Below are 25620 nucleotides of genomic sequence, written 5' to 3'. Positions count from 1 at the left end.
ACAAGGAGGGGAAGAGGTGGAGATCCTCAGGATGAGAAGGTTTAAGCCAGAAGGTGGATGGCTTAGGAAGGGGTGCAAAAGGGGTGACTCAGACATCGAGTAGCTGTGCAGGCCATGTGTACACTGTCCTAACCATTGGCCGCAGCTCAGCACCCACAGCGGCCAGAGGTCCTGAGTAGTGACCAGGGCTCAGGCAGGCTTCTAGCCAGCATTAAAAGAACACCATTGTTGGAGGGTGGGGGTAACAGAAACACTAAGGTGTAAAGAATGACAATGTTTCAAGAAAGATGTGTATATGTATAAAGAGAGAGAAAGCAAATATGACAAAATGTTAACAACTGGTATTCAGGTATTCATAATACTATTAGATTTTCCAGATATAAAAATTTTCAAAATGAAATGTTGGGGAAACCAGAGTAAAGCAGAAAGAAAATCTGTTTTATACCAAGATATTGTACTTACAGCAGAAAATTCATTTTATAAAATACATTATTACAAGTAAAGCCAACCATATCATCTTTGAAAAAAAAGAAAACATGACAAGACAGCGGAACATAAATACTAAGACCTCTGCCTCCACCTCTCTCTCTCTTTGTTGATCAAGTCATCACAACAGGCAGGTGGAGAAGCTTGGGTAAGCAAGGCACTTGGCGCTTCGTACCAACAGAATCCCTAAGGAGCCAGGATTACCTGTTATTTTACTTGTAAGGCGCACATAACTCACCGGAAGTAATCACAGGATGCAGCCAGCAGGATGCGATGAGCCTCAATGTGTCTTCCCTCCACCACGAGGACGACGTCAAAGAGGATGCCACTGTCCCGGAGGGCCAGCAGCCCCCGGAGTAGGGCCTGGGAGTGCTGTGTGCTCCGGTAGGTGTTGTTGATGCAGTGTGGGTGAGCGGGCTGCGCAGACGACTTGCACAGCTGGGTGAGCTCCTGCTCTTCCGCCATCCTGACCACCACGCCAGACCACTGCTGCGGCCGTCAGCTGGCAAGACAGAGGGGATGGCGATGAGCCAGGGAAGTCAACACCCACCCCGCACAGAATGGCCAGCCCTGCTCCCAGCGGCACCTGCTGCTCGTGACTGCTCCTCCCTCCAGCTCACCATGCTTCCCGTGTGGTCTTGAAACTCCCTCTCCCCTCCCACCACACGTCCAAACTTGGGGCCTTCTTCCTGATGACCTGTGGCCCTTCATTGCCAAGATTCGTCATCCCATTTTATCTCTTTCAGCACCGCTGGGGAAACTGAAGGGTTCTGAAGACAGACCAAGCTAGGCTGGGGCCCCCACCCCACCACAGACTTACCGCATGACCAACCTGAGTCTCAGGTTCCTCAACAGAAAAAAGGGAAATAAAAGCACCCAGCCTGTTGGGGAAATCTAAAATCGGTAAACATTGAACATGAAGTACCAGCACAGACCAGGTCCTAAGAGCTCTTCCTCCTTTCCACTGAGAAAAAACAAGGCTGGGTTCCCCCACGCAGGAAAAGATGCCTAAAAGTGACAATAGGCCTGAGCGGCGGTCAGGAGACCCAGGGGAGGGGCCTTCTTTTACCAAGATTCTGAGGGTCAAGCACAGGAACTTCAACTAAACCTGGTTCATTTGACATCACCTGTATCATTTTAAATTAAAGGCTACTTTCTAAAAATTGAGTATTTCAGAAAGTGCAAACTAATTTGAATAGCAGCCTTAGAAACCCAATCAGTAAAAACACCTTCTGCAAACATGCTTTGGCCGCATATTCTGAACTAACCAGAAGCAACTGTGGACAGCCAGGGGCCCTGGGTCAGGCTGTCCGGTCCTGCACCGCGCTGTGGGGCAGGACTGCACTCTCTCCAGCCCACTGGCAGGCAGGGCCCAGGCACCACCTGCCACACACTGTGAACATCTATCTGCCTTTCCTACCTCCCACCATTCCACTATCCCCTCCCCCAATTTGTTTCTTCGTCAATTTCCTCCTTTATCTTTAAAAGAAAAAAATGAAAAATAGATCCTACTGTGAAACCTGACAAAAAGAGGCTTTCCTCCTCGACACTGGGGCTCAGGAGCACCACTCCCATTGCTACTTCCTTCTCTCCCCTCCCTGGGACCTGCTAGCTCCAGGCCCTCCACTGACTCCCATCCTGCATGCTCACTTCTCTGTGCTGGCCCCCTGTGTATGTCCCAGTCCTGGGACTTCTGCCCACCTACCCCTCCTTCTTCCCGACCCCGAACTGGCTCATGTAAAGACTGCTGGGGCAGAGGCATATATCCCCAGCTGACCACCTCTCTTGCCTTGAAATTCTGGCCTACAGCAATGCCCCCCTTTTGGACCTCTTCCCTTCAGCCAACACATCCCACCCTAGTCCACCCCTTTTTTCCAAGTCTACCCTGCATTCCCAAATGCACCTCCAGCTCAACGCCTAATCCAGCCACCATTTCCATGTCAGAAACCTTATGGTCTCAATGATCTCTATACCTTTTTATCCCTTGTATCCTATCAGACCCTCTCCTCTCTCATCTCAGATGGCCACCATTATGGGTCAGACCACAGCAATGATACCCCAAGTGATTTCCTTCCCCTAACCCCTTCCTCCCCACCTCCCCTGCCAGGCTGCACAAGGGTCCTCAAATGGCCCATGAATGTGTCACTTGGCTTTTTGAGCCTCCCTACTGCCTCCTGCTTGGGCCTCCCATGACCTGGCTCAAAATACCCCTTCCTCTGTACCCTGTCACTAGCCCTTAGACCAAAAGGGACAACCTGTCATCCTTAGAAAACCTTGAGATTCCCACCTAGGCCCTTCTCTCTTTCTAACTCCATATCGGTCAAGATCAAGCTTGAACGCTTTCCCCTCTGTCACCACATCAAGAACATGACAGGAATGCTCCACTGCTGACGGTGGTCCTATCTACTCACCAGGAAGAGATGCTGTGTCTTAGAGGGTTGCAGCTTTACCTTACACCTCAAAGTCCCGTGGCTGACTGCACCACTTACAAACCACATGACTCCAGGCACTTAGCTCATTTATCTACAGGCCTTAGCTTTTTTCCTTACCACCATGACCGCCACGAAGTCAAGAAAGCCTCCTCTTCTGGGACTGGCTGTGAGGATTAAATCAGCCCCTCTGCCCTGCTGGGTGGAAGCGTAAGCAGCTACACCTACTTATCAAGCACTATCTAAGGAACTAAGCTAGGTGCTGAGAGGAATGTGAATAAATATCAAGCAATTCCCTGCTCTGAAGGAGCACAGCTCAGACAGCGATGCATTCAAGACCACACATCACAGTCTTTTTCATAAAGCAATCACTAGTCGTGACCAAATGCCCACCTTCAAGGGACTGGGTACTGTGGCGCAGTGATTCCCCGCATTAGCCAACTAGATGGGCCACCTGGAACTCAAGCTAGTCACCAGTGTAGAGAAACTTCAGAGCTGCACAGAGACTAGCATGCTGAGGGTACACACAGTACAATTTCATTTACAAAAAACTTTAAAAACACATAAAATACTGTCCAGTATTGCTTACAGGTATGTGTTCAGGTATAAAATAGTATAGACACATTACAGGAATTCAAAGTCATGATTAAAAGGGCATGTTTTATTTCCTTAAAAAAACGTCAAGATAAAATATTAGGATCTGAGAGCTGTGTGCCATATATGCAGTTACTGATGTAACTACACAGAACTGCTGGGTCATTAAAATGTTCATGGATATTTGTCACTTTAATGGGTATCAACAAATTGCCCTCCATTAAGGCCGCACCAATTTATTCTCCCACCACCAAGTATGAGAACCTGATTCCAACCAGTAACTCACCAAGTGTTTTTTAGTTTTTAATCTTTGCTGACTTGGATGAAAAACAGCATTTCTCAGTGTCACATTTCTGTAATTGACAAAGTGTCAAGAAATAAAGAATTAAGTATCCTTTGTGATTCCTTTCCCATGCCTGTTTTCTGAAATAAAGAATGTACTCGGGTGCTTGCTCAGCGGCACCCTAGTTCTCCTATCCATCTTACCGAGGTTACTCTATCACAAACCCCCTCCCACCCCTAGCACTCCCCATTCCAATCGGCACAGGAATAATCTAATCATTGTGTTCAAAGCTTTAGGGCGAAGTCCTTATGGCCCCAGTAGATACAAACTGAAGGACGTAAGATGAATTCTTACGAAAACACATACGACTGGGCCAAAGGCATTTCTGAATTTTCAACTGAACACCATTCGGTGAGTAGGCGACCCTCAGCACCCCGTAGCGCCCCACAACAGTGTCTGCCCTCAGCGAGCCCCAGTCCTTGCAGTATGAAGCAAGGTCTCCAACAAAGGGAAAGGAGAGGGGGAAAAAAGGGGGTCGGGGGGAGAGGGGCGCGCGGGAAGAGGAAGGCGCGGGTCCCGGGCTCTGCAGGGGCCTTCGCAGGGACGGCGGCTCCGATGCGCTCTGCAACGCGCCTCCCAGAGAGCAGAGCGGGGGCACCTCGCCGCGCCGGGCCTGCGGCCGCCCCACGGCCGCCCGGCGCGAGGGGGGCCCCGGCAAGGAGCGCGGGACCGAAGGTGGGAGCGGCCCCGCGGCGCCGGCGCGCCCAGACCTGCGCACAGTCGGACCTGGAGACCGAAGCTTCGGCACCCGGGGATCTTGCCCCGACAGCGCGACCTCCGGCTTCTGTCAGGAAACCACGAAAGCTGCGGAGGCCGGGCTCCCCGCTTCTGCCTCCAGACCCCGATCCTCAGCGCGGCTGAGGAAACTGAGGCTCGCAGGCCGAAGACCAAGGTCATGCCGGGTGGCGGCAGCCCTGTCCCGCCCGCACGCCTGTTGCAGGACCCGCCCGCGCAGCGCCGAGGGTCGAGGCCGGGAAGACCGCCCTCAGAACCGCCGCGAACGCCAGGGCCGGCCCGGAGATCAGGCGGCCGCCGGGCCCCGCAGCGGCGGGCAGGCCGCGGACCTCGGCGAGCGCCAGCTACCGGTCCGGGCGGCGCCCGGGGGTCTCGCGCGCCGCGCCCCCGCCACGTCAGGCCGCGGGATCGCCTCAGGCCGCCAGCCCCGCGCCTTCGGCCCGCGCCCGCCCCCACGTCCCTGAGCGCCTCGCGCGGCTCGCACAGGCCCCGCCGCCGCCGCCTTCCACTCGCCGCCCGCGCTCCCCGCCGCCCGGCCCGCCCGGCCCGCGCCTTGCGTTTCACCTGGTGCCGCAGCGAGCCGAGGCCGCACTCGCGGGAGGAGGGGGCGGGGCGGCCAGCCGCGGGGCGGGGCCTCCAGCGTCACGTGGCCTCGACGCGCAGGCGCTGGGCGGGCGCGGGCACGCGGGGCAGGCTTCCATCTCGGCTCTGCGGACAGAGGTCCCCGTTGCCTGGGTGACCGTGTGTCTCCGCACGTGGCACAGCTCCTGGCACCTGGCGGGGCTGAACGAATGGATGAGTGAATAAATGACGGTTGTCACTTGGCGGGGGCGCGCCCTGTAAACCCATTTCCCTCTTCGTTTCCTCTGTCCCTCCCCCAATCCCTCCTAACTCATTCTCACACATTCAGACCCTCTCTGCTTCCCCCCTCCCTGTCATTCCCTTCCCGTCACCACCTCTCTCATTCTCCCATTCATTCTCCGTCCCTCTCGGGCCCTTAGGTCTGCGGGGCTCTGCTCGTCGCCTGCCCTCTGCTGGGTGCGGAGAGAAGAGACGAACTCAGGCAGTGTGAGCAGGTGTTTTTCTGTTAACGGAGGTTCTGAAGTAAATCCAGTTCCCAGCCCAGGCCCAAAAGCAGTCCGCCGGGCTTTTGGCATTCACCTCCAAGAGGATCCCGTCCTCGGAGGGTCGTCCGTAAATGGTCGCGTCCAGAGATTAGAGCCAGCAGAGCCTCGATAGGTGGAGTCAGGGTGACTTTCGCTGCCGTTTTGAGAGGGTGGGGTGAACTGTGCATACAGGATGTAACTAGAGCGTAGCTCCGTGGTTAAAAAAAAAAAAAAGAAAGATGGAGATATAGAAGAAAAAAATCGGTGAAAGAGAAGTGTTGTCCTGGCTGAGCCCAGAAAGCTGCCTGAGGTCAGCAGAATGGGACAAGCCTCCAGGAGCAGAGGTTCCCAGTGGGAGTGGGCTTCCGGGATGCTTTCTGGAAGAGGTGCTCCTCCAGCTGTGTAACGGATGAGGACTTCTGGGGAATGGGAAAAGTCTTCCAGGAGGCGGACAGTGTCAGCAGAGCCATGGAGGCGAGATGTAGCAAAGTGAGTGGCTGCCTGAGTTTCTGAGCCTGAAGGGCAAGTTGAAAACCAGACCCTGCTCTCTCAAAGTGCACGTGGCCCTGAGGGCAGCCTCAGCCAGGGTGGGCAGATGCCAGTGTGGGTTGTGGGCAGAGAGTGAGGACAGAGGGTGGTGCCAGCTGGAAACCTGGTAAGTAGGTGAGGAGGGGGGGGAGCCCAGGAGATGGGGAGGGACAGTGGGGCTACCCTAGTGACAAGAAAGCTAGAGCAAGTTTAGAGGAAGACGAGGCCCACCTTGGCCCCAGGCAGAGTAAGGAGGCTGCAGATGCCCAGCTGAAGGCCTTTCTGGGGAATCTGGCTGGAGACGAGGTCATGGGCATATCATGCACTTCGGCCAGAGGGGACACATTGAGCCAGAATAAGTGTGAAGGAGAGTGGACTGAGGACAGAGCATGAGGACATTTGTGTTCCAGGGGGCACCCAGAGAGCAGGAACCCTCCGAGGGAACAAGGGAGGAGTGATAAAGGCACAATGGGGCCAGGCGGTGCCAGAGGGGAGAAGAGGCAAGGCCGGTGGATCTGGGATAGGGAGTCCTGTGGTATATCCACAAGAGCCCCCTCCTCAGAGTGGCAGAAGCTGGTGTGACAAGGTGGGATAGGAAGACTGCAGGTGGCCTCTGGGATAGGACAGATGGTACCACAGCTTGAGGGGAGAAACTGGAGACGAGCGCCTACGGGGATGGAAGGAAGAACTGATGGGTGGAGAGAGTGATGGAGAGAGAGGCAGAAAGCGGGGAGCAGGTGGGTTGGGTGCCGGCCAGGACTGAGGTGAGAGGGTATTGCCCAGTCTGCTCTGAGAAAGAGGGCCCATCATCTCAAAATACACCCAGATCAACTTAGTGGCTCCCCAGCTGGAAAGTTCTAAAAAAGAGGAGTGGCAAGAGAGGAGGTGGTCTCAGAAGCTGTGTTGTGCAGGGTGATGTGGTGGAGCATGGCTGTGTTTTCTTGCTAGGAGATCCTCCATTCCCCAAGGGTATGAACTTCCTCTGCTCCTTTATGGCTGTATTTTTAGTATTTAGAACAGGGCTGGCACTCAACAGGTGCTGAGTAAATGCAAGTAGAGGGAATAGAGACATGAGAAGCAAAGAAACTGGTTAAAGGACTGATAATAGACTTTTGAAGCCTCAACCCCATGGAAGATGTCTCGGAAAGAGACACACTGAACTACAAAACAGTGTGATCACAGCCACTAAACAACAACAACAAACAAGTGAGGAAACTTTTGCAATAAAATTGCCAGCAAGTACCAAATTGTGTATAAAAAATTCACACAAAACAATATGATATTAAGAGCCCAACAGTTAAATGGAAATGGACATGACTAGGACATCATGGACATGACATCCTCTTTTTTTATCGGAAGAGGCTGAACAGGATAAAGAGGCACAAAATCCCAATTTCTAAGTCACATGGATGGAAGGACAGCATAAGGAATATAGGAATATAGTCAATAATATTGTATTATCTTTGTGCATTGACAGTAACTATACTTACTGAAGTGAGCCTTTAATAATGTAGATAGCTGTTGAATCACTATGTTGTATACCTGAAACTTATACAGTGTTGTATATCAACTATCCTTCAATTAAAAAGTTTATAATTAAAAAAAAAGATGAACAAAAAACTCAATACCTGGGAGAAGCATTGTGGGCAAAACTGCAATATTTCCAGAATATCTTGCCTGGCTTTAGTACATCTGCATATCAATAGGCGTTCAGAGGTGGAAAGAAGTATGGCTTTAGTGCATTTGCATCATTCCTCAGGGGTGGAGAAGTTAATCTCCATATCACTGGGTAATTACCTGGGCAACTGGAGGGCTTATCTGTACCTGAGAGGGGAGGAGGACGGCCAATTTTGCTTCTGCTGGAGCAGGAGAGAGAGCCGCCCCAGGACTGCAGCTTGTGGGCAATGAACGGATTTTAAACTTTATTTCTCCCTTTGACTGATTTCGGTTTTTAGAGCTATTTTGCCCTGGAATTTCTTCTCCCTGGACTTAATAAGCATCAACATCAGAAAAGTAAAGGAAATGCAAATAAAAATATGTCAGTGAATATATTTGAACACATATAATGGAAAAAGGATTATTATCCAGAGTATATAAGAAACTTCTAAGAGTCACTAATTAGAAAGTCAACTGGCCAGGAAAACGGTAAAGGGGCATTAATTGGAAACAGTAGGGAATGGCCCAGAAAATATAAAGAAGACTTCAGCCTCATTAATAACCAGGAAATGCAAATGATACAATGCATTTTCACCTATTATTAAGGAAAAAATTGTTTTGACACTTGTTAAAAAAGAAAAACTTAACACTATTGCAGTAGGAGCATGCCAGTATGGAAAGAGATAGGGCTCGACTCTGAAAACAGCAAAGACAGCTGGGGATTTATAGCCAAGGAGCAGACAGAGGGGGCTGGTGGATAGAAAATTGCTAAGAAGAGACATCAAAGGAGGGGGATTCTTGCTAAACTGGCCTAACAAGATAACTAAAGGTGGGGAATGAAGATTTGATCAGATTTCAAGCCTGGGGAGCATTCTCCTTAAACTGACTTAGCAGAATCCTTTGCTGTAAATGAGCCAGGCAGGCCAAAGGGGCCAAGGTCAAGGCCTAGTCAAGAAGAGGATGCAAAGTGATGCCGGAGATCTCGTTGGCGGAGTCGAAAAATGAACTTCACAAACACTCAAGGTAGAGCAAGGCAGAGGCTTTTATTTAGAGGGAAAGCAAGAGGACAGAGCTCCTGGCTCAGGCCAGGAGGGGACGAGAGAGCCCCAGGGTGGTGTGCTGTCTAGGGGTTTCATAGGCGGTTGGGAGACAAAGGGATAGGGATGTACACCTGCTAAGTGGTCCCCAAATGTTTATCTTTGAAGAGACGTTAAGTTTATTAGTCTTCCTGGTTACTTACAAGAAATTTACTGCTCTGATTTCCTCCCAGGATAACAGCTTCCTGGTCAGGGAGCATATCACTCAAGACTGCCTGCTTTGCTCCCAAGGTGGGTTGAGTTATTGTCTGCTTGTTAAAGAGTATGTTAAGAAAGTTACTTTTTAACAAATTGGTTTTTAAAATGCATTCTTATTTTCCAGATGGAATCCTTCCCGTTTGTTTTGGCCTTGCTTGTTAAATTGCCCAGGTAGCAAATCACTTGACTAGGGCTGGAGGACGAAAAGCAGCACCTGGGTAAAGTCAGAAAAATAAACTGGGCCCTCCCAGCAGGCCAAAGCAAATCAATGGATTAACTTGCTTTGTTTTTCCCAGAGGCCCTCAGCCTACTGTTTTTCCCAGAAGCCCATGGTCCTGTCTCAAAAGGAGCTGACTAAGGCTTGGACAAGGAGACTCTGTCATCATCAACATGGCAACATGTAAAACAGGATGAGATCAAGGGCCGGTTGGTGAGAGCGGGAACTGATGGGGATGTAAACTGGAACGGCCCTTTTGGAGTGTACGGTTTGTAGACAGGTCTGCAGATTCTGACTCCTCCCTTCAAATGGTGAGATCCAATCTTTCTCCCTCTGAACGGGGGCTGGACTTAGTGAGTAGCTTCTAAGTAGCAGAGTGAGGCAGAGTAAAAGCATGTACTTTTCAAGGTCGCATCATAAAGGGCATTGCAGTTGTGGCTTACCGGGTCTTCAATTAAGTGAGCTGCAGTGTCATGCAGACAGTCCAGCAACCCGGAGGAGAGGCCTCCATGGAACAGACACCTTTGTCAAAACCAGCCCCAACCTGCCAGCTCTGAGTGGGCTACCATGGAAGCAGAGCCTCCAGTCCCAGCCAGGTCTTCATAGGTGTGTGAAATACTCCCACTGGTCCCAACTCAAGAAGTGGACACAAAGACAAGGAACAGTGGAGTGAGGCTTTAATGGTGGCCTTGCAAGATCCGGTGTCGGGAAAGCAGGCTCACTCAGGGGGTTACAACAAGCAATTTATTCCTTAGCTCCCTGAGCCCCTCCCCTGGTTCCTCATTGGCTGAGCGTCACAGGGTTCACATTGTCTCCCAGATGTCACCTAAACAAGGTATATCCATACTAGGCTTTCTTTACATTTGTCTTAATTTTATTGGCTGGTTCAAAATTTTTCTGCATTTTTTTTTTGAAGTGACACACAGCCCATTCTTTCTCAATCTCCCTCCCCCTCCCAGCCGGAGTGACTCCCTGGTAAGTGTTCAGACATGCAGTCTTTCCTGTCAATACCCCTTTTGTTTAAACATTAATTCCTCTGGGAGCAAATCACATTAAGTTTTATGCCATTTCTAACAGAGGACTACCATCCTCTGAAGTCTGACATCTGCCAGGGACCTTGAGAGCCAGAAGCTGGCTAAATCTCTCCTGAATTCCTGACCCACAAAAAATGAAAGATAATAATTGTTTATTATTGTTTTAAGCTCTTTGGCTACAGTGTAATTTATTGGATAACTAATATCTAAAACAACTGGCAGTAGCTATTCACATTTAAATAAAATGTAAAGTGGATCTCTGCATACCAACAATTCCACCTCTGGGTATCTATATTGGAGAAATACCCCCAAATGGAAGCAAGCCAGCATAGCAGAGGATATTAATTGCAGCATATTTTCAATTGTGAAGATATAGAACCAAAGTGAATGACCGTGTATAAACTATGCATTCCACAGTGCACTGGTACCATGGAATGACCTGCAGCAGCAGATCTAGAGACTGTGATGTAGCAGTAATTCTTAAGTGACAAGATCAAGTTGTTGAAAGATACATATTGTACCACTTATGTGTGTGTGTGGGGGGGATACACCAAGAGTTGAGGACTAATGCCATTCACAGCCTTCAGCTCAGTCTCCATCAGGATGACTTGTGCCATGCTGTGTCCCCAGAACCATATTCTGGGAGAATGGAGGGGCAAACAACTAATTTCTCTCAGCAACTTGCTAAGAATCCATTTATCCGAACAATTAGGCTACTCAGCTAGATGCCATCCAGAGAGATTAGGCCCTTGTCAGCTCAGTTAGGTGCCTTCAAGGCCTGTACTCTTCAGAGCTGCTTCCAACCAGCAGCTCACCGACCGCATCACTCCCAGACTATTTTATCAGGAGCTCTGCCCAATTTTACTCAGACTCCCACCTGGTAAATATAAATCGAAAACTTTATAAATGTAAACATCCTGCCTTTGACCTCCTCCTGCACAATTCCATTTTCACATGCACAAAATCAACAACAGTTTAATATCACCAAAGAGTCAAATAATCACATTTCCCAATTATCCATGCCCTTCATTGCTTTTTGAAGTTTATTTGGATTAAGATCCAAATGAGGGCCTCAACTTGCAGACAGTTGGAATACTTCTAAACTCTCTTAATTTTGGAGTTCCCCTTCATCTTGCATTTTTCTTCTTACTGAGGAAACTAGGTCCTTTGTTCTATAGCCTCATTCAGGCTAGATTTTGCAGTGTGTAATGTGACAATTGCTGGTGGGTATTGTTAAAAAGAGAACCACAGGCCCAAAGATGGAGTCACTCATGGTAATAGCCCTTCGTCAGCAAACCAAGACTGAACATCTGACCTACCTGCAGTTTCACTCCCCAGGAATGTAGCCTTCTGTCAGTCAACATGGAATTTCCTGGTTAGCACTAGGAAATTCACTGACAGACTCCTTCTGTTCCCCGTAGGAGGATGACCTTGCCTAAAACAATGGATTCCCTGCTAATAACTTCCTCCCTGCACCCTTAAAGACCTTTTATTTCTGCAATTCAAAATGATATAGGGCAGAGACAGGAGAACAGTATTATGATTAGTTTTCCAAAAAGCTGAGATATAAACAGTATAGTAAGAACAGGAAGGATTCCATCTTAAGGCTGTGAGAAACACACTCACTGGTCTAAATTCACTAAGTGGACACAGAGACAAAGAGAACAGCGGAGCGAGGCTTTAATGACGGTCTTGCAAGATCGGGTGTCTGGTGGGCCACCTGGGGAGTTTGGCGCCTATAATTTATCTCCTAGCACGTGAGTCCCTCCCCTGGATCCTCATTGGCTGAGTACTATAGGGTTCACATTCTTTCCCGGACGTCGCCTAAGCCAGTTATATCTTTTTTTTACATATGTCTTAATTTTACTGGTAGGTTTAAAAAGCTCAAACAGTTATTGCCAGGCCCTTATCAATTCCCCTACCCCCCACTCTCAGCCCCAGCAGCTTCCACCATGTGGCCCTTTGTTACTACCTTACTGTTAAAATGTTTAAACATCCTAGTGGGAATAAATCACATTTAGGTTTTATACTCTTTCCTAACCGTTCCCCCCTCTTTTTATTCAAGAATTTCTGGTTTTATTCTCAGTAATGTATTTTAATTTACACTTGGTCTTTTTTTAAATTTCTCTGATCTTGTTTATGGCTGCTTCTATAAGCTTTTGAGTCAAGCTTCTCACACAAGGGATGATACAGCATCTACAGCAGTTAAAACTCTGGCAACTCTAACAAGGGATGTTAAAACAGGCAACTATACCTGTCTATTTTTCAAACTATCATTCTAGCTAGTCTGTAAAAGGGTCACTGATGCTAGAGTTTTCAGCTAATTCGTCAGCTAACGTGGTGAGTAGGGCTTTAGTAGTAGTACTATCAGGGGCAGTATTACTTGGGATAAAAGTACAATATTTTCTTTTTAACATAACACAGATGATAATCTGTTTTCTCAGGCTCTCTTGCTGGTAGCATCTAGTTGACGAGCTACTCTTTGAACAGCATTCCTGGTATATTTAATGATCTAATCTACGTTTTTGTTGATGGTGGACTACTAAAATCGTGCTAACTCAAATCTTGCAGCTATTTGGTTTATAGCTTTAAATTCATCAGGGACTCTCTCCTGGGGACTCTTATTCAGTCAATGTATACATTTGACTTCTGTGAGAATTTTTTTCATTAAGTGTGGAGAGAAATGCCAGGGTCAATGGAATGGCCAATTGGACTAAAGCACAAGTCTCAGTTCAGGTGGGTGGCAACGAGTAGCGCAGGTTCCCCTTTCGAAAGGACCACTAAACATCCGCTTGGGGGATGCGTCATTTCGAGAAGTTGCTCTCTTTAGAGACATTTAGGATATGGGTATAAGTCAGTAAGTTTTTTACAGGAGTTCTGAAACCTTTACCCCTTACCTAGAGAGGCATGAGGAGTGATTCATTTTCTCTATGGAAAAAGAGGGGATTGCCCTCGGGTCTGACTTCTTTAGTGCATGAAAGAGTAAAGACAAGCTCTTGCAAGTCTCGTTTCTCCAAGCGTCCTTGTTCTGGTACAGGGCCAACATGCAGTTCCTCTCAGTGGGGTCTGTGTCCCAGCCAGAGGGAACAGGACCACCTGTGCCACCTGCGCCTGTGGCCATCCGGCAGCACATGTGTAATAATCGCTTTTATTCAAAGCGAGTACTGAAAATTTAACTCACTCTACCCAGGCATTGGTGTTTCCATAACCTATCTCTATTTCACGAGTCTGTTTTAGATATTTTATCTGTTACAGTCTCCAGAAAGCTGTCTTTGGTCATTTAGGTCACTACAAGAGAGAACTTGACAAGCATTAAACCTAATGGTTTGGGACTTGATGTTCTAGTAATATTACTAGTTTGACAGGATAACTAGAAGTTCTTTCTTATACTGGGGCTCTCTGTGACTTGCCTGTGAAATACAGAGTTAGAAGGATAAAAGTTAACATCTTTAGGTTCCTTTTAGTTTTAGCTTTAAGGGTTGGTTAGCCACCTGGGACACTTGCTAATTGTTTTGTCCCCAGATCCCCCAGTTTCTTTACTCTGGTGTAATGGGTCCAACCCTTTCCAGCCGTCCTCACTGTGCCTCAAGTGATCAGAACTTGGTAGGGGCCTTCCCAGCTGGGCTGGAGTCGGTCTTTTTCTAGGATTTTACTAACACCAGGTCTCTAGGCTGGAAGCAGTGAGTGAAGAACTCAAGCGGGGGAGTCTGGGCGAGGATCCTTTCAGCTTGAGAGAAGATAAGTTAGAAGACATGGCCAGTACATACTCTCTTAAAAATTTATCTTTTGTTTCTATAGTGGGCAAGTCTGTTGCCCTTCCCAGATATGGCAGCTCATATAATAATTATTATTCCCTGTAGTACTTTTGAAGTAAAATGACTCCTGTTATCTGAATCAACATTTTCTATTAACCTAAACTTAGGAATAACTTGCGCTAACCGTACCTTTATCACTGATGCTGCCATTGCAGGTGTTAATGGGTGGGCCTTCACCCATCCAGTGAGATGGTCAACAATCACTATTAAATATTTAAGCTTCCCCACTTTCAGCATCTCAGTAAAGTCAATCTGAATACTTTGGAATGGTCTTATTCTTGGGAGTCTCTCTAGATACTGGCTTTCTCATACACTTTTTAGTAATTTCTTTTGTACATTATGCAGCTCTTACAAACCTGTTAGCAATGGTGTAAATGCTAACACACCCATAAACGTTTAGCAAAGCATCACACATCGCCTGAGGACTCTAATGACTCCCCCTATGTAACATGCTCATTAGCTCTCTCGTAACAGGCTGGCTGATCATTTCTCTCCCATCTGGTAAGGTCTACCGACCTTTCTCATCTTGAGATGCCCCCACCTCTTTTAGATTTTTAATCTCTTTCTTGGAAAACTTTGGGATCAATGAGATTTTAGAGATATTTGGGGTAAAGTTCAAAAATCTAATTTCATTTTCAGATGCAGCCTCTTTAGCAGCTACATCAGCAATCTTATTACTTGTGGCTTCATAAGAACTTCTTTTCGGTGATTATTCACATACGTTATAGAAATCTCAGCTGGAAGTACAAGATTTTCTAGAACTTTAATTCCTCATGAATTCTTTTCTTTTACTGTTTATAAGGCCTCTTCCTGTCCAAATTTTTTCAAAAGTATGGACTACTTCAAGTCTGATATTCTATGAGGTCTATGTAACTATGGCTCAATTCTGATTGGCCTTCAGCTTCCCCTGCACATAAGCAGCTGGTCGGATTGAGACAGGTGTTTGTGGTTATTAAGACCTGGTCATCTTTTTCAGGTAAACTTGCTTCATATTTTAAAATTTGAGAATTTATTAGTCAGTGCCCAGCCCACTGATTAAGTAAGCATGACCCGAACCTGGTGAGGAGTACTGACCGTGAGGGTTCCTCCGAGTTAATTTCCTGCTCTCTTCTACCAGTAAGGCCATGGCTATGATGGCCTGAACGCATTCAGTCCATCTTCAAGAGACTGGGTCCAATAATTTAGACATAAAGCCTACTGGTTGTTTCTTTCCTCCCCAGGCTTGGGTCAAAACTCTTACAGGGAACTTCGTTCAACAGTAACAAACTAGTGAAATGGCTTCTCTAAAGACGGGAGTGCCAGGACTGAGGCAGTGACTAAAGATTGCTTTCAATTTGCAGTTCCCCTGGATCCATTGGAGAGGGTCTGGCTCTCTAACAATTTGAAATATAAGCTTCTAGCTTCTCTTCTAACAAACACTTTTTGAGAGCTTTTCTCAGTAGTTCTTCTATAGGTTTCTCATTCCATCCATCTAAATTCTGTAATTTTTTAGATATATTTGGCCAATTTTGGTTACAAAATTGACTTTCAAATGTTTCAGCAACATTTTGAGATCTTGGGGCTGATTCCCTAATTCCCTTTATAATTAGCTTTTGAAGATCTTGCATTTTAGTTCTATCCCCTAGATTATTATTATCTTATCTAGGGTCTACATTTGGGAACTTTTGTTCTGCTGACTGGACACCCTGGCCCAGTGGGTGTTCTTGTTCCCAAATGGACACAGCAGCTCTCATGATCACCCCCCTCTTGATGCTGGGGTTCTTGTTTGCGGAGCCGAAGAATGAGCCTCACAAACAGTCAAGGTAGGAGAGCAAGGTACAGGCTTTTATTTAGAGATACAGTGAAAGGACAGAGCTCCCAGCTCACGCCAGGAGGGGACAAGAGAGTTGGTGGTGGTGCGTTGTCTAGGGGGTTTTATAGGCAGTTGAGGATTTTTCAAGAACATGGAAAAACTTAGGGGTGGGGACTTATTAAGTGGTTCTTGAATATTAAAAATTAACTTAACTGTAAGGAATTTCCTGCCTTGATTTCTCCCTGGGACACCGGTGCCTTGGTCTGGGAGCACATCAAAAGGCTGCCTGCCCAGTCCCCAAGGTGGGCTAAGGTATTGTCTACTTGCTAAAGAATCCTGCCTCTGGAACTTCCTGGGTGTTAAAATGAAATCTTATCTTCAAGGTGGAATTCTTCCTGCCTTTTACCATGTCATCTACAGCTGGGTCTGCAGCTAAGTTAGTTGCTCAGTTTGCAGAATCACCTCCTCAGATTTGAAGGAGATAAGACAGCACATAGGCCTGGGCCTCTTAGTATGCTAAAGTGAATCTTCCACATGGGTACAGATGATTAGCATAACAGAACATGTGCTACTCTTCTTTATCTGGGGAACATTAACTGATGTCACTGAAGAATGATTCTAGAGCTCAATTTTAACATAGAGTTTTAGCAGGGGGGGTTTCCTTACATGTAGTTACATTGCTCTGACTGCAGATATCCCATCCTGCCCCCTCCAGAGGCCCTCACCCTACTCTGACTACATCTATGGTCTCTGTCTCACTCTCACTACCAGGGAATAGGATATTCACGATGGACATCAGTTCAATTTAAGTATATATATATATTAGTTCCCAGGAATTGATCTAGTTGGTCCACTAGGCCAAGGGGATCTTCTAGCAATACTTAAAATTTCTCACCTCAGTACCCATGAGGGGAGCATTAACAAATTTCTTTTTGTTTTGGTGGGACCTCTCCTAATGGAAACATCTTGGGATTCTTGGTGGACTCCCCAGAAGACAAAGGGAAACTTTAAGTCTTTCTTACATTGTTAAGTTCAGGGAGAGGAAATCTTGGGGCAAAATACCTGTAAAAACTGAAATCAGTCAAAGGGAGAAATAAAGTTTAAAATCTATTTAATGCTTAGAAGCTGCAGTCTGGGGCTGTTTCTATCTTTCAGGCTCCAGCATCAGGCAAAAACTGACCCTCCCGCTCACCTCTCCGGTACGGAATAGCTTCCGTTGCCCAGGTAATTACCCACTGATATGGAGATGAACTTCTCTCCACCCCTGAGGAAAGACGCAAATGCACTAAAGCCATATTTCTTTCCACCTCTGAGTGGGGTGGAAAGAGGAAAAGGCCAGGAAAGTCTACTAAAAAGACTCAGAGTTAATTAATCAAAGCCCAAAAAGACAGGAGCAACTTGGGCTGGAATGTTTGAATATTCTTCAGATAAAGGAGGGTCCCTCAGCACAGCCTGTCTTTATTATGTGAGTCATACAGGCCCAGCTTCTTTTTTTTTTTTTTTTTAACTTTACTTATATGCTATTTTTTCTCTCTGGCCCCAAATAGTCTGCATCTCAGGAATCAATTCAGCATGCGGGTGCAGCCGTAAAACAACATAGCAGAAGGCAGGAAGGATTTCATCCCAAAGATAACATTTTGATACCCAGGTCAGGAAGCAAGACCCTCAATTTACTCATTAGCAAACAGGCAATAACTCTGCCCCCTTTGGAAGAAGGGCAGCCAGTCCTGATATGCTCCCAAACCAGGAAGCTGCCATCCTGGGAGGGGGCTAAAAGCAGTAAATTTTTTGTGTGAAGCTAATTTTGCAGCATTACCTAGAGGACTGATAAGAACTATAATGTCTCATTAAAGATACTTGAGACCACCTAACAAGTCTACACTTCCAGGTCTCAGCCACATTCTTAAAGAATCCTTAAAAAGGGAACCCCCAACCCCTGGGGCGCTCTTCTCTCCGAGGCTGCTGGCACTCTCAAAGTGCACAACCTTTTAACCTCCAACTTTCTCTCTCCAACCTCCCAGGGCGCCCCTCCCTGCCCAGGCTGCCTGCACTTTCTCTCTCCCCCAGTAACTACAAACAAAACTCTCGCTCTGCCTCACCACCGTGTCCCTGCCTCTCAACTCTCCGCAGCCGCTGCGGCGGGGAAAATACAGAGGGAAACACAACGCTCTCCCAACACCAGGGCTTGTCCTGGGTGGTCTCTTGTAGTTTCTCCCTAGCTTTCCCTTCCCTGGTGTTGAGGGGAAATAGGGGAAGCGCCCTTGGTAACCAACAGATTCTTCGGGTGAACTGGAGGCTTTATTACTATCAAAAAAATAACTCATACCTGGCAAAGCCAGTTTTCATCTGATCTAACTTTAATTCAGACAAAACAGTAAAATTTGATTATCTTCTGTTTGTCCTTAACCCGGTACAGGAGGTGTCCCCCAGTACCGTAACCTTCACCCCAGCAGGCTATCTGGGGGGAATTCCAAGGGAGCTCATCTGGTTCCCTTTCTCTGCTTCCCTAGGCCTAGAATTTGTATTTCCCATCCTTCAAGAGGTCCCTGTGTCTGAGTTCCCTGTGTACTCACCCCCCCATAATGGAAGTTTCTTGCACACCCCCCGAGATTACACGTCTCGGCCACACACACTCAACCTCAGAAAATGCCCAACCACCAAGGCAGTACTTATAGCCCAATTTCCTACCTTGGGGCGTGCACGAGGTCGCCTGGTTGCCGCGGTGCCTGCATTTTCTCCCCTGCGTCGGTCACGCTGTCTCCACACAACAGTCTCGGGGCTCCCCCGGACTTCCATGTGAAGGTGAGACGCCCAGACTGAGCGGGCCGCCCAAAGCCAAGCAGGATATACCTTCCCACTCCGGGTGGGCCCCCACCTCCCACAGGCAAGAGGATCCCGGACGAGCCCCCAAATTGTGAGAAACACACTCACTGGTCCAAATTCAATAAGTGGACATGGAGACAAAGAGAACAGCGGAGCGAGGCTTTAATGACGGTCTTGCAAGATCGGGTGTCTGTTAGGCAGGCACACCTAGGGAGTTTGGCGCCAATAATTTATCTCTTAGTATGTGAGTCCCTCCCCTGGTTCCTCATTGGCTGAGTACTACAGGGTTCACAGTCTTCCCCGGAGGTCGCCTAAGCCAGTTATATCTTTTTTTCACATTTGTCTTAATTTTATTGGTAGGTTTAAAAAACTCTAACAGGTATAGCCAGGCCCTTAGCAATTCCCCCACCCCCACCCTCAGCCCAGCAGCTTCCACCACGTGGCCCTTTGTTAATACCTTACTGTGTTTAAACATCCTAGTGGGAATAAATCACATTTAGGTTTTATACTTTTTCCTAACAAGGCTAAGATTCCATTTAAAAAACCAGGGAGTTAAGAGGTAAGACCCCTAATATATTCTTTGGTAAACAGACAATAACTCAACCTACCTTAAAACAAGGCAAACAGTCTTAACTGATATATTCCCAGAAGGAAGCCCCTATTCTGGGGAGGAACCAGATCAATAAATTTCTTGTTGAATTAGCTGGAAGACTGATAACAGAGGAGAATTATCTGGAAGACTGATAACAGAGGAGAATTATCTGGAAGACTGGTAACAGAGAGGAGGGGTGGTGTCTTTCACCAGAGATATGCATCTTGAGACCACTTAACAAGTCCCTGTTCCTTTGTCACATTCCTGAAAAATGCTTTATGGGTAAAATTGCAGTATTTCCAGAATATCTCACCCGGCTTTAGTGCATCTGCATATCAACAGGTGTTCCTCAGGGGTAGAGACTGGTAGTTCATCTCCATATCAATGGGTAATTACCTGGGGAACTGAGAGCTTATCTGAACCTGAGAGGTTAGGGGGAGGTGCTTGCTTGCTTCTAACTGAGCAGCGAACAGATAGCCCCGGACTGCAGTTTGTAAGCAATAAACGGGTTTTAAACTTTATTTCTCCCTTTGACTGATTTCAGTTTTAGAGGTATTTTGCCCCAGGATTTCCTTTCCCCAGAGTTACATGCTTAAAAGAGGAAACCCCCAGCCTTTCAGCGTGCCTCCTTTCTGAAGGTGCCTGCACTTTCCTTTCTTTAAGTAACTTTAAATAAAACTTTGTCATTGCTCAGCTTAATTGCATGTCTCACTGCAGTTTTCAGTATTAAACGTCTTTCTTTCTTTGCTGTTTTCATTTTATTTCCAAGTCTTCACTCAGTCTCCTCTTTACTCCTAATAAGTAGGGAGAGGCTGCTGAGAGCTCAGATTTGGCCCTGCAGATTCCCGTCCCCTGAGTGACCCTGATGGAAATGCAGCTGCCATAGCCTGCCTGAAAATCTCCCTTCTTTGGGATGTTTTCAGAATATGATCTCACTCCATCCCGTGCTCCGTGGCTTCCTGAATCCTGGGATGGGAGGGGCCAGTCCCTGCATTGTGCAGATCCGGACATGAGACACCAGGTGACCCTGGCTGCAGGGGCTGGTGAAGGGAGACTTTCCTATGCCGAGAAGCTCTGCTTAAGGCAGAGCAAGCCTGTTCCCTCTCTGTACTTTCCTGCCCTCAGCTGCCAGCAAGGTCACTGCCATTCATTACCACTCTAGCTCTAATGAATTCCTTCTCTACCTACACTCTTCCCACCTGCTGGAGTCTCGTTCAGAGCCAAGAACCCTCCCCCACCCAGGTTGAAGTTCCACCTGGTGCTTAGGGAGAGACTCCCCCTCCTCCCCCAGACATAGCTGCCTTACAGCAAAAGGAGCATCTCTCTACTTGCTGGAAGGGATGCTGCCTGATTCATGACTCACTTAACAAAACCAAGTAGATCTTTAAATTTACTTGGTTGAATATTTACTTTGTGCAGTATAAAAAGGCCTATCTTCTTGGAAAAAAAGGTAAAAAGCCAAAAATTATGTGAGATGCACTTAGGGAAAATTCCTACTTCAAGGGAGAACCATGCCTTGTCTGGAAACATCCTTCTGGGCTATAAGAATCTAGGGTTTCCTTACCCTTCTGTGGGCTTACAGCTTTGTACCTGGTAGATAACAGCAATGCAAAACAACTCTTGTCTACAGACATGCAAATTCTGCTAGGTGGAAAGTCAACTGATTTCCGCTCCTTCTGTGGAAAAGGTCAGTTTTGTTTCATTTGCATATTCCTTTCAATATTCCCAAATACTAAAACACTGGTAAGACATTATCAGCTTTCTCATCAATGAGTTAACGTTTGTATGAAAGTGATGATTTTATCGACTTTTGAAAATTATCCCTTAATATATGTAATACGTGAAATCATATAAAACAACAAGGGCCTTCAAATGTACGTTCCTGGGACCCGGGACCCATTTCTAGCACCTGGGCTGAGGAAACCTTCCAGAACTCTAACAGATCTGTGCACAAAGTTGTTTCTTGTCACACTGAGGTAGGGCACAGACATGGGACAAGCATCTTGATTAATTTTCCTGCCTATGATAAAAAATGCCAAGATATAAACACTATAGTAAGACTCATCGTAAGGCTAAGATTCCATGTTAAAAACCAGGGAGTTAGGAAGTAAGGTTCCTAACATATTCTTTGGTAGTCAGCCAACAACCTATCTTAAGGCAGGGCAAGCAGTCCTGACTGATGTGTTCCTAAGGCTTGAGGGTCACCACTATCTTGGAGAAGAGCAGAATCAATAAATTCCTTATGTTTATCTTACAGAATTATGTAGATGACTGACTGTGAATGGTGACATGATGTCTCTCACCAGAGATGTCATGAGACTACATGTGGAGCCTACACATTCCTCCCCCTCGTCCCTTCGCCCCATTCCTGAAAGCCTTAAGAGACAGAATCCTAAGCCCTTAAGTCACCTCCTTTTTGAGGTTGCCTCAAGTGTGTACTTTCTTCAAGTGTGTACCTTTTGCCTTAAAGACTTCTCTCTGCTCAACTTAGTGTGTTCTGTTTCTGTGCTCTTCCAGTGGTAAGCATCTTTGTTACTTTGATATTTCATTCTTTTTTCTGGACTTAAGCACTAGTCTTCTCTGTAACTGTTCTACTCCAGACAAGCAGGCAGGGGCTGCTGGGAGCTCTGATTTGGGCTTGCAAGTTCCTGTTGCCTGGGTGACCCGGACAGGACTGCAGCTGTAGATCATGCTCTTCAGTAGCCTGCCTGAAAATCTCCGTTCTTGGCCTTTGGAAAGTTCTCAGAACATAATCTCACTCCATCTGGTGCTCTGTGGCTCCCCCAAATCCTGGGGTGGTAGGGGCTTAGTTCCCACACTGCTCAGATTCAAGCAGACACTGGACACCAGGCGACTCTGACTTAGGAGTTGTCGAGGGATCTGCCCCACGCTGAGCAGGAGTTCAATGAGCTCCCCTTTCCTCCCTCTGCTCTTCCCTGCTCTCTGCTGCCTGCACGGCTGCTGCCATTTCTGCTACTCTCACTTTAGTGAATTCCTTCCTTACCTACACTCATCTGACCTGCTTGGAAATTCTTTCTCATTCAGAGTCAAGAACCCTCCCCTCACCCAGGTTGCAGTCCTACCTTGTGCACAGGGAGAGACCTCCCCAGACTCACCTGCCTGACAACATCTCTGAAATAGGGAGAAAAACATTGGCAACCTAAATGTCTAAGAAGGGGAATGAGTAAAACATGATAGATTTCCTAGATTAGCACATGTCATTGCTATTAAAATCGCATTTTACACCTTTTGTAGTTGTTCGTGTACATATAGATTTAACCATGATGTAGTTCCATAATCTAAATTATAATTAAAATTTGGGTTAATAAAGAGTTGTTAATACTTTGGGAAATGCTTATGATGTTATAATAAAAACCTTATAAATATGTAGTTTATATTTTGTAAGCTAATAAAGAGAGGGAGAGAGAGAAAGAGGAAAATTTACCAAAAAAAGTGAACTGGCTGCCCTCTGAATAATAGAATTTTATAATAGTTCATTATAAAGTTTCTACCATCTATTGCTTTTAGAAGCAATAATCGCCCCCCCCTCCACACACCTCTACACACATGAGTGATTGCAGGTTCTGGGCCAAACACAGCAGAAGGATTACCTTGGGTAGATTCTAGGATGGAAGGAGGGTGAAGGTCAGCACCTTTCATAGACTGAGTACCAAAGCAAGGACGGGGTTCAAAGGGGGGTCCCCATGTCAGGCTAGAGGGGGAGATCACAGGTTCAAAAAACATGGACAAGGCTCTTGAGGGAAGTTTCATCTGCCTGGGAAGCTTCCAGCTCCCACCTCCTGCAGAGCCCAGGGTGGTATCCATGAAATGTGTGACCAGTGACAGGGGCTAGCCATGGTAGGAAGCCTGCAGGAACCAGCAGGATGGAAATTTAACCACCCTTGAGTGGTAAGGGATACAGGCCAGGTACCTCCATCATCTCTTCAGGTCCCACCCATTTTCAGACTGGGGGCCCCAGGAAGGTCTGCAGATGTCAGGAGAGTGCAGGTCCATGTCTGGATTGACCTTCCTATGGCCTCCACGCTTTCCCTGAGCCAGGAGATCTAAGGTTGTCTCTACTTCTCCTTCCCCAGTTTCCCATCCAGATTCCAACTACCCTAGGTGTCACCATCTCTGGGCCCCAAACAAGGGACAAGTAGAAATAGAGCTCTGGAGCAAATACCAAATTGGATAATGGTTAATTTTATCCCAGTGACAAATTCTTGATAATACTCCAGGCCTCTAACTTTGAATCTGTGTCCATTGTTCTATTGGCCTTCCTAGAACCAGAGGGCATCAAGGGAAAGGTTGTCCTGGGGACCCTTATTAACATGCTCACTTGAGTTGAACATGTCCATCCTTGTCTTCCAAAAGCCACAGCGAGTCTAATTCGCCAGAGAGTTTAACAGTGAGGACTGGCTTTGCCAGTAAGTTGTAAGACCAAGGCTTTCCATAAATCAACAAAACAAACAGAATCTGTAGGACCGAGGTTCTAAATAACAAAACACATCTGAAGCCGATATACCACAATTACACCTTCCCAATAATTCACAGAGAAATAGATGTCAACTAAAAAAATGTGCAAGAGTGGTGATACTGCACAACCTTATGAACATGTGAATACACTGAAAAACACTGAATTGTACAATTTAAAAGAGTAAAATATATGGTATATGAATAATATCTCAATTTTTTTTAATGTGCCAGAGGGATACAGATAAGATGATCAATCATTCCAGTGGGTCTGGGACTGAGGGACTTGGAGGGGCACAGGATTTTCAGAATTAAACTGGAAGAGTCCTTGGAAAACTGAAACAAGTTGATCATCCTAGGTGCAGTTTTAAAAAATTATTTTCTGGACAATGAGAGCAAAAAAGTCTCAAGATGTGAACAGCTCTTCTATTAACACAAGACTTGAAATCCTAGAGCAACAGGGGCCCTTTGGGGGAATCTCCTCCTCCCTGCCTCTCCCAGTGCTCCCCAACTCCTACTCCAAGCTCCTGCCTGGGGTGCAGAAACGAGAAGTGCACAGCCTCGCGTCGCCCTGGCCTGGCACTTAATAGGCCGCAGTAGGCACCAGTTCACACTCCCTGAGGCCCGTATTGGTGATTGTCATTTGTGGACCACTCGGGCTTACGATTTTTTTTTTATTAAGGTTTGATTGATATACACTCTTATGAAGGTTTCACATGAAAAAACAATGTGGTTACTACATTTACTCATATTATCAAGTCCCCACCCACACCCCATTGCAGTCACTGTCCATTAGTGTAGTAAGATGCCACAGAGTAACTGTTTGCCTTCTCTGTGCTACACTGTTCTCCCCGTGATCCCCCCCACAGCATGTGTACTAAACATAATACCCCCCAGTCCCCTTCTCCCTCCCTCCCCACCAGCCCTCCCCCACCCCTCCCCCTTGGTAACCACTAGTCCCTTCTTGGAGCCTGTGAGTCTGCTGCTATTTTGTTCCTTCAGTTTTGCTTCCTTGTTATACTCCACAAATGAGGGAAATCATTTGGCACTTGTCTTTCTCCACCTGGCTTATTTCACTGAGCATAATACCCTTTACCTCCATCCATGTTGTTGCAAATGGTAGGATTTGTTTTCTTCTTATGGCTGAATAGTATTCCGTTGTGTGGATGCACCACATCTTCTTTATCCATTCATCTACTGATGGACACTTAAGTTACTTCCATATATGGGCTATTGTAAATAGTGCTGCAATAAACATAGGGGTGCATATGTCTTTTTTACTCTGAGAAGTTGTATTCTTTGGGTAAATTCCAAGGAGTGGGATTCCCAGGTCAAATGGTATTTCTATTTTTAGTTTTTTGAGGAACCTCCATATTGCTTTCTGCAATGGTGGAACTAGCTTACATTCCCACCAGCAGTGTAGGAGGGTTCCCCTTTCTCCGTATCCTCACCAGCATTTATTGTTCTTAGTCTTTTCAATGCTGGCCATCCTTACTGGTATGAGGTGATATCTCATTGTGGTTTTAATTTGCATTTCCCTGATGATTAGTGATGTGGAGCATCTTTTCATGTGTCTGTTGGTCATCTGAATTTCTTCTTTGGAGAACTGTCTCTTCAAATCCTCTGCCCATTTGCTAATCGGGTTATTTGCTTTTTGGGTGTTCAGGTGTGTACGCTCTTTATATATTTTGGATGTTAACCC

The 25620-nt window shown here is 46.6% G+C and overlaps 1 protein-coding gene and 1 long non-coding RNA gene across 5 annotated transcripts in view; one reads left to right on the top strand and one right to left on the bottom strand.

Annotated features, from left to right (window-relative positions):
• KLHL22 (kelch like family member 22) overlaps window positions 1–5256 on the bottom strand; it is a 33165-nt gene extending 27909 nt beyond the window's left edge. Inside the window, exons 1-3 of one of the 4 annotated variants that reach the window (XM_036993157.2) lie at window positions 5152–5187; window positions 1307–1367; window positions 725–988 (exon numbers count right to left, since the gene is read on the bottom strand). In XM_036993157.2, the coding sequence (XP_036849052.2) occupies window positions 725–951 (227 nt within the window). In that variant the 5' untranslated portion in view covers window positions 952–988; window positions 1307–1367; window positions 5152–5187. Of the gene's footprint in view, window positions 1–724; window positions 989–1306; window positions 1368–3308; window positions 5073–5151 lie in introns of those variants that run through there. The other 3 variants (XM_073223555.1, XM_017673721.3, XM_036993159.2) reach the window with 3 other exon arrangements.
• Window positions 4116–10371, top strand: LOC140846594 (uncharacterized). The gene is made up of 3 exons (XR_012125832.1): window positions 4116–4203; window positions 9148–9205; window positions 9297–10371. It is a non-coding gene; the product is annotated as an uncharacterized lncRNA (long non-coding RNA).
• The last annotated feature ends 15249 nt before the right edge of the window (window positions 10372–25620 follow it).

Source organism: Manis javanica, chromosome 15 (genome assembly GCF_040802235.1).
Source record: "Manis javanica isolate MJ-LG chromosome 15, MJ_LKY, whole genome shotgun sequence".
Lineage (NCBI taxonomy): Eukaryota > Metazoa > Chordata > Mammalia > Pholidota > Manidae > Manis > Manis javanica.
This window is presented reverse-complemented; position numbering and strand designations above follow the sequence as displayed.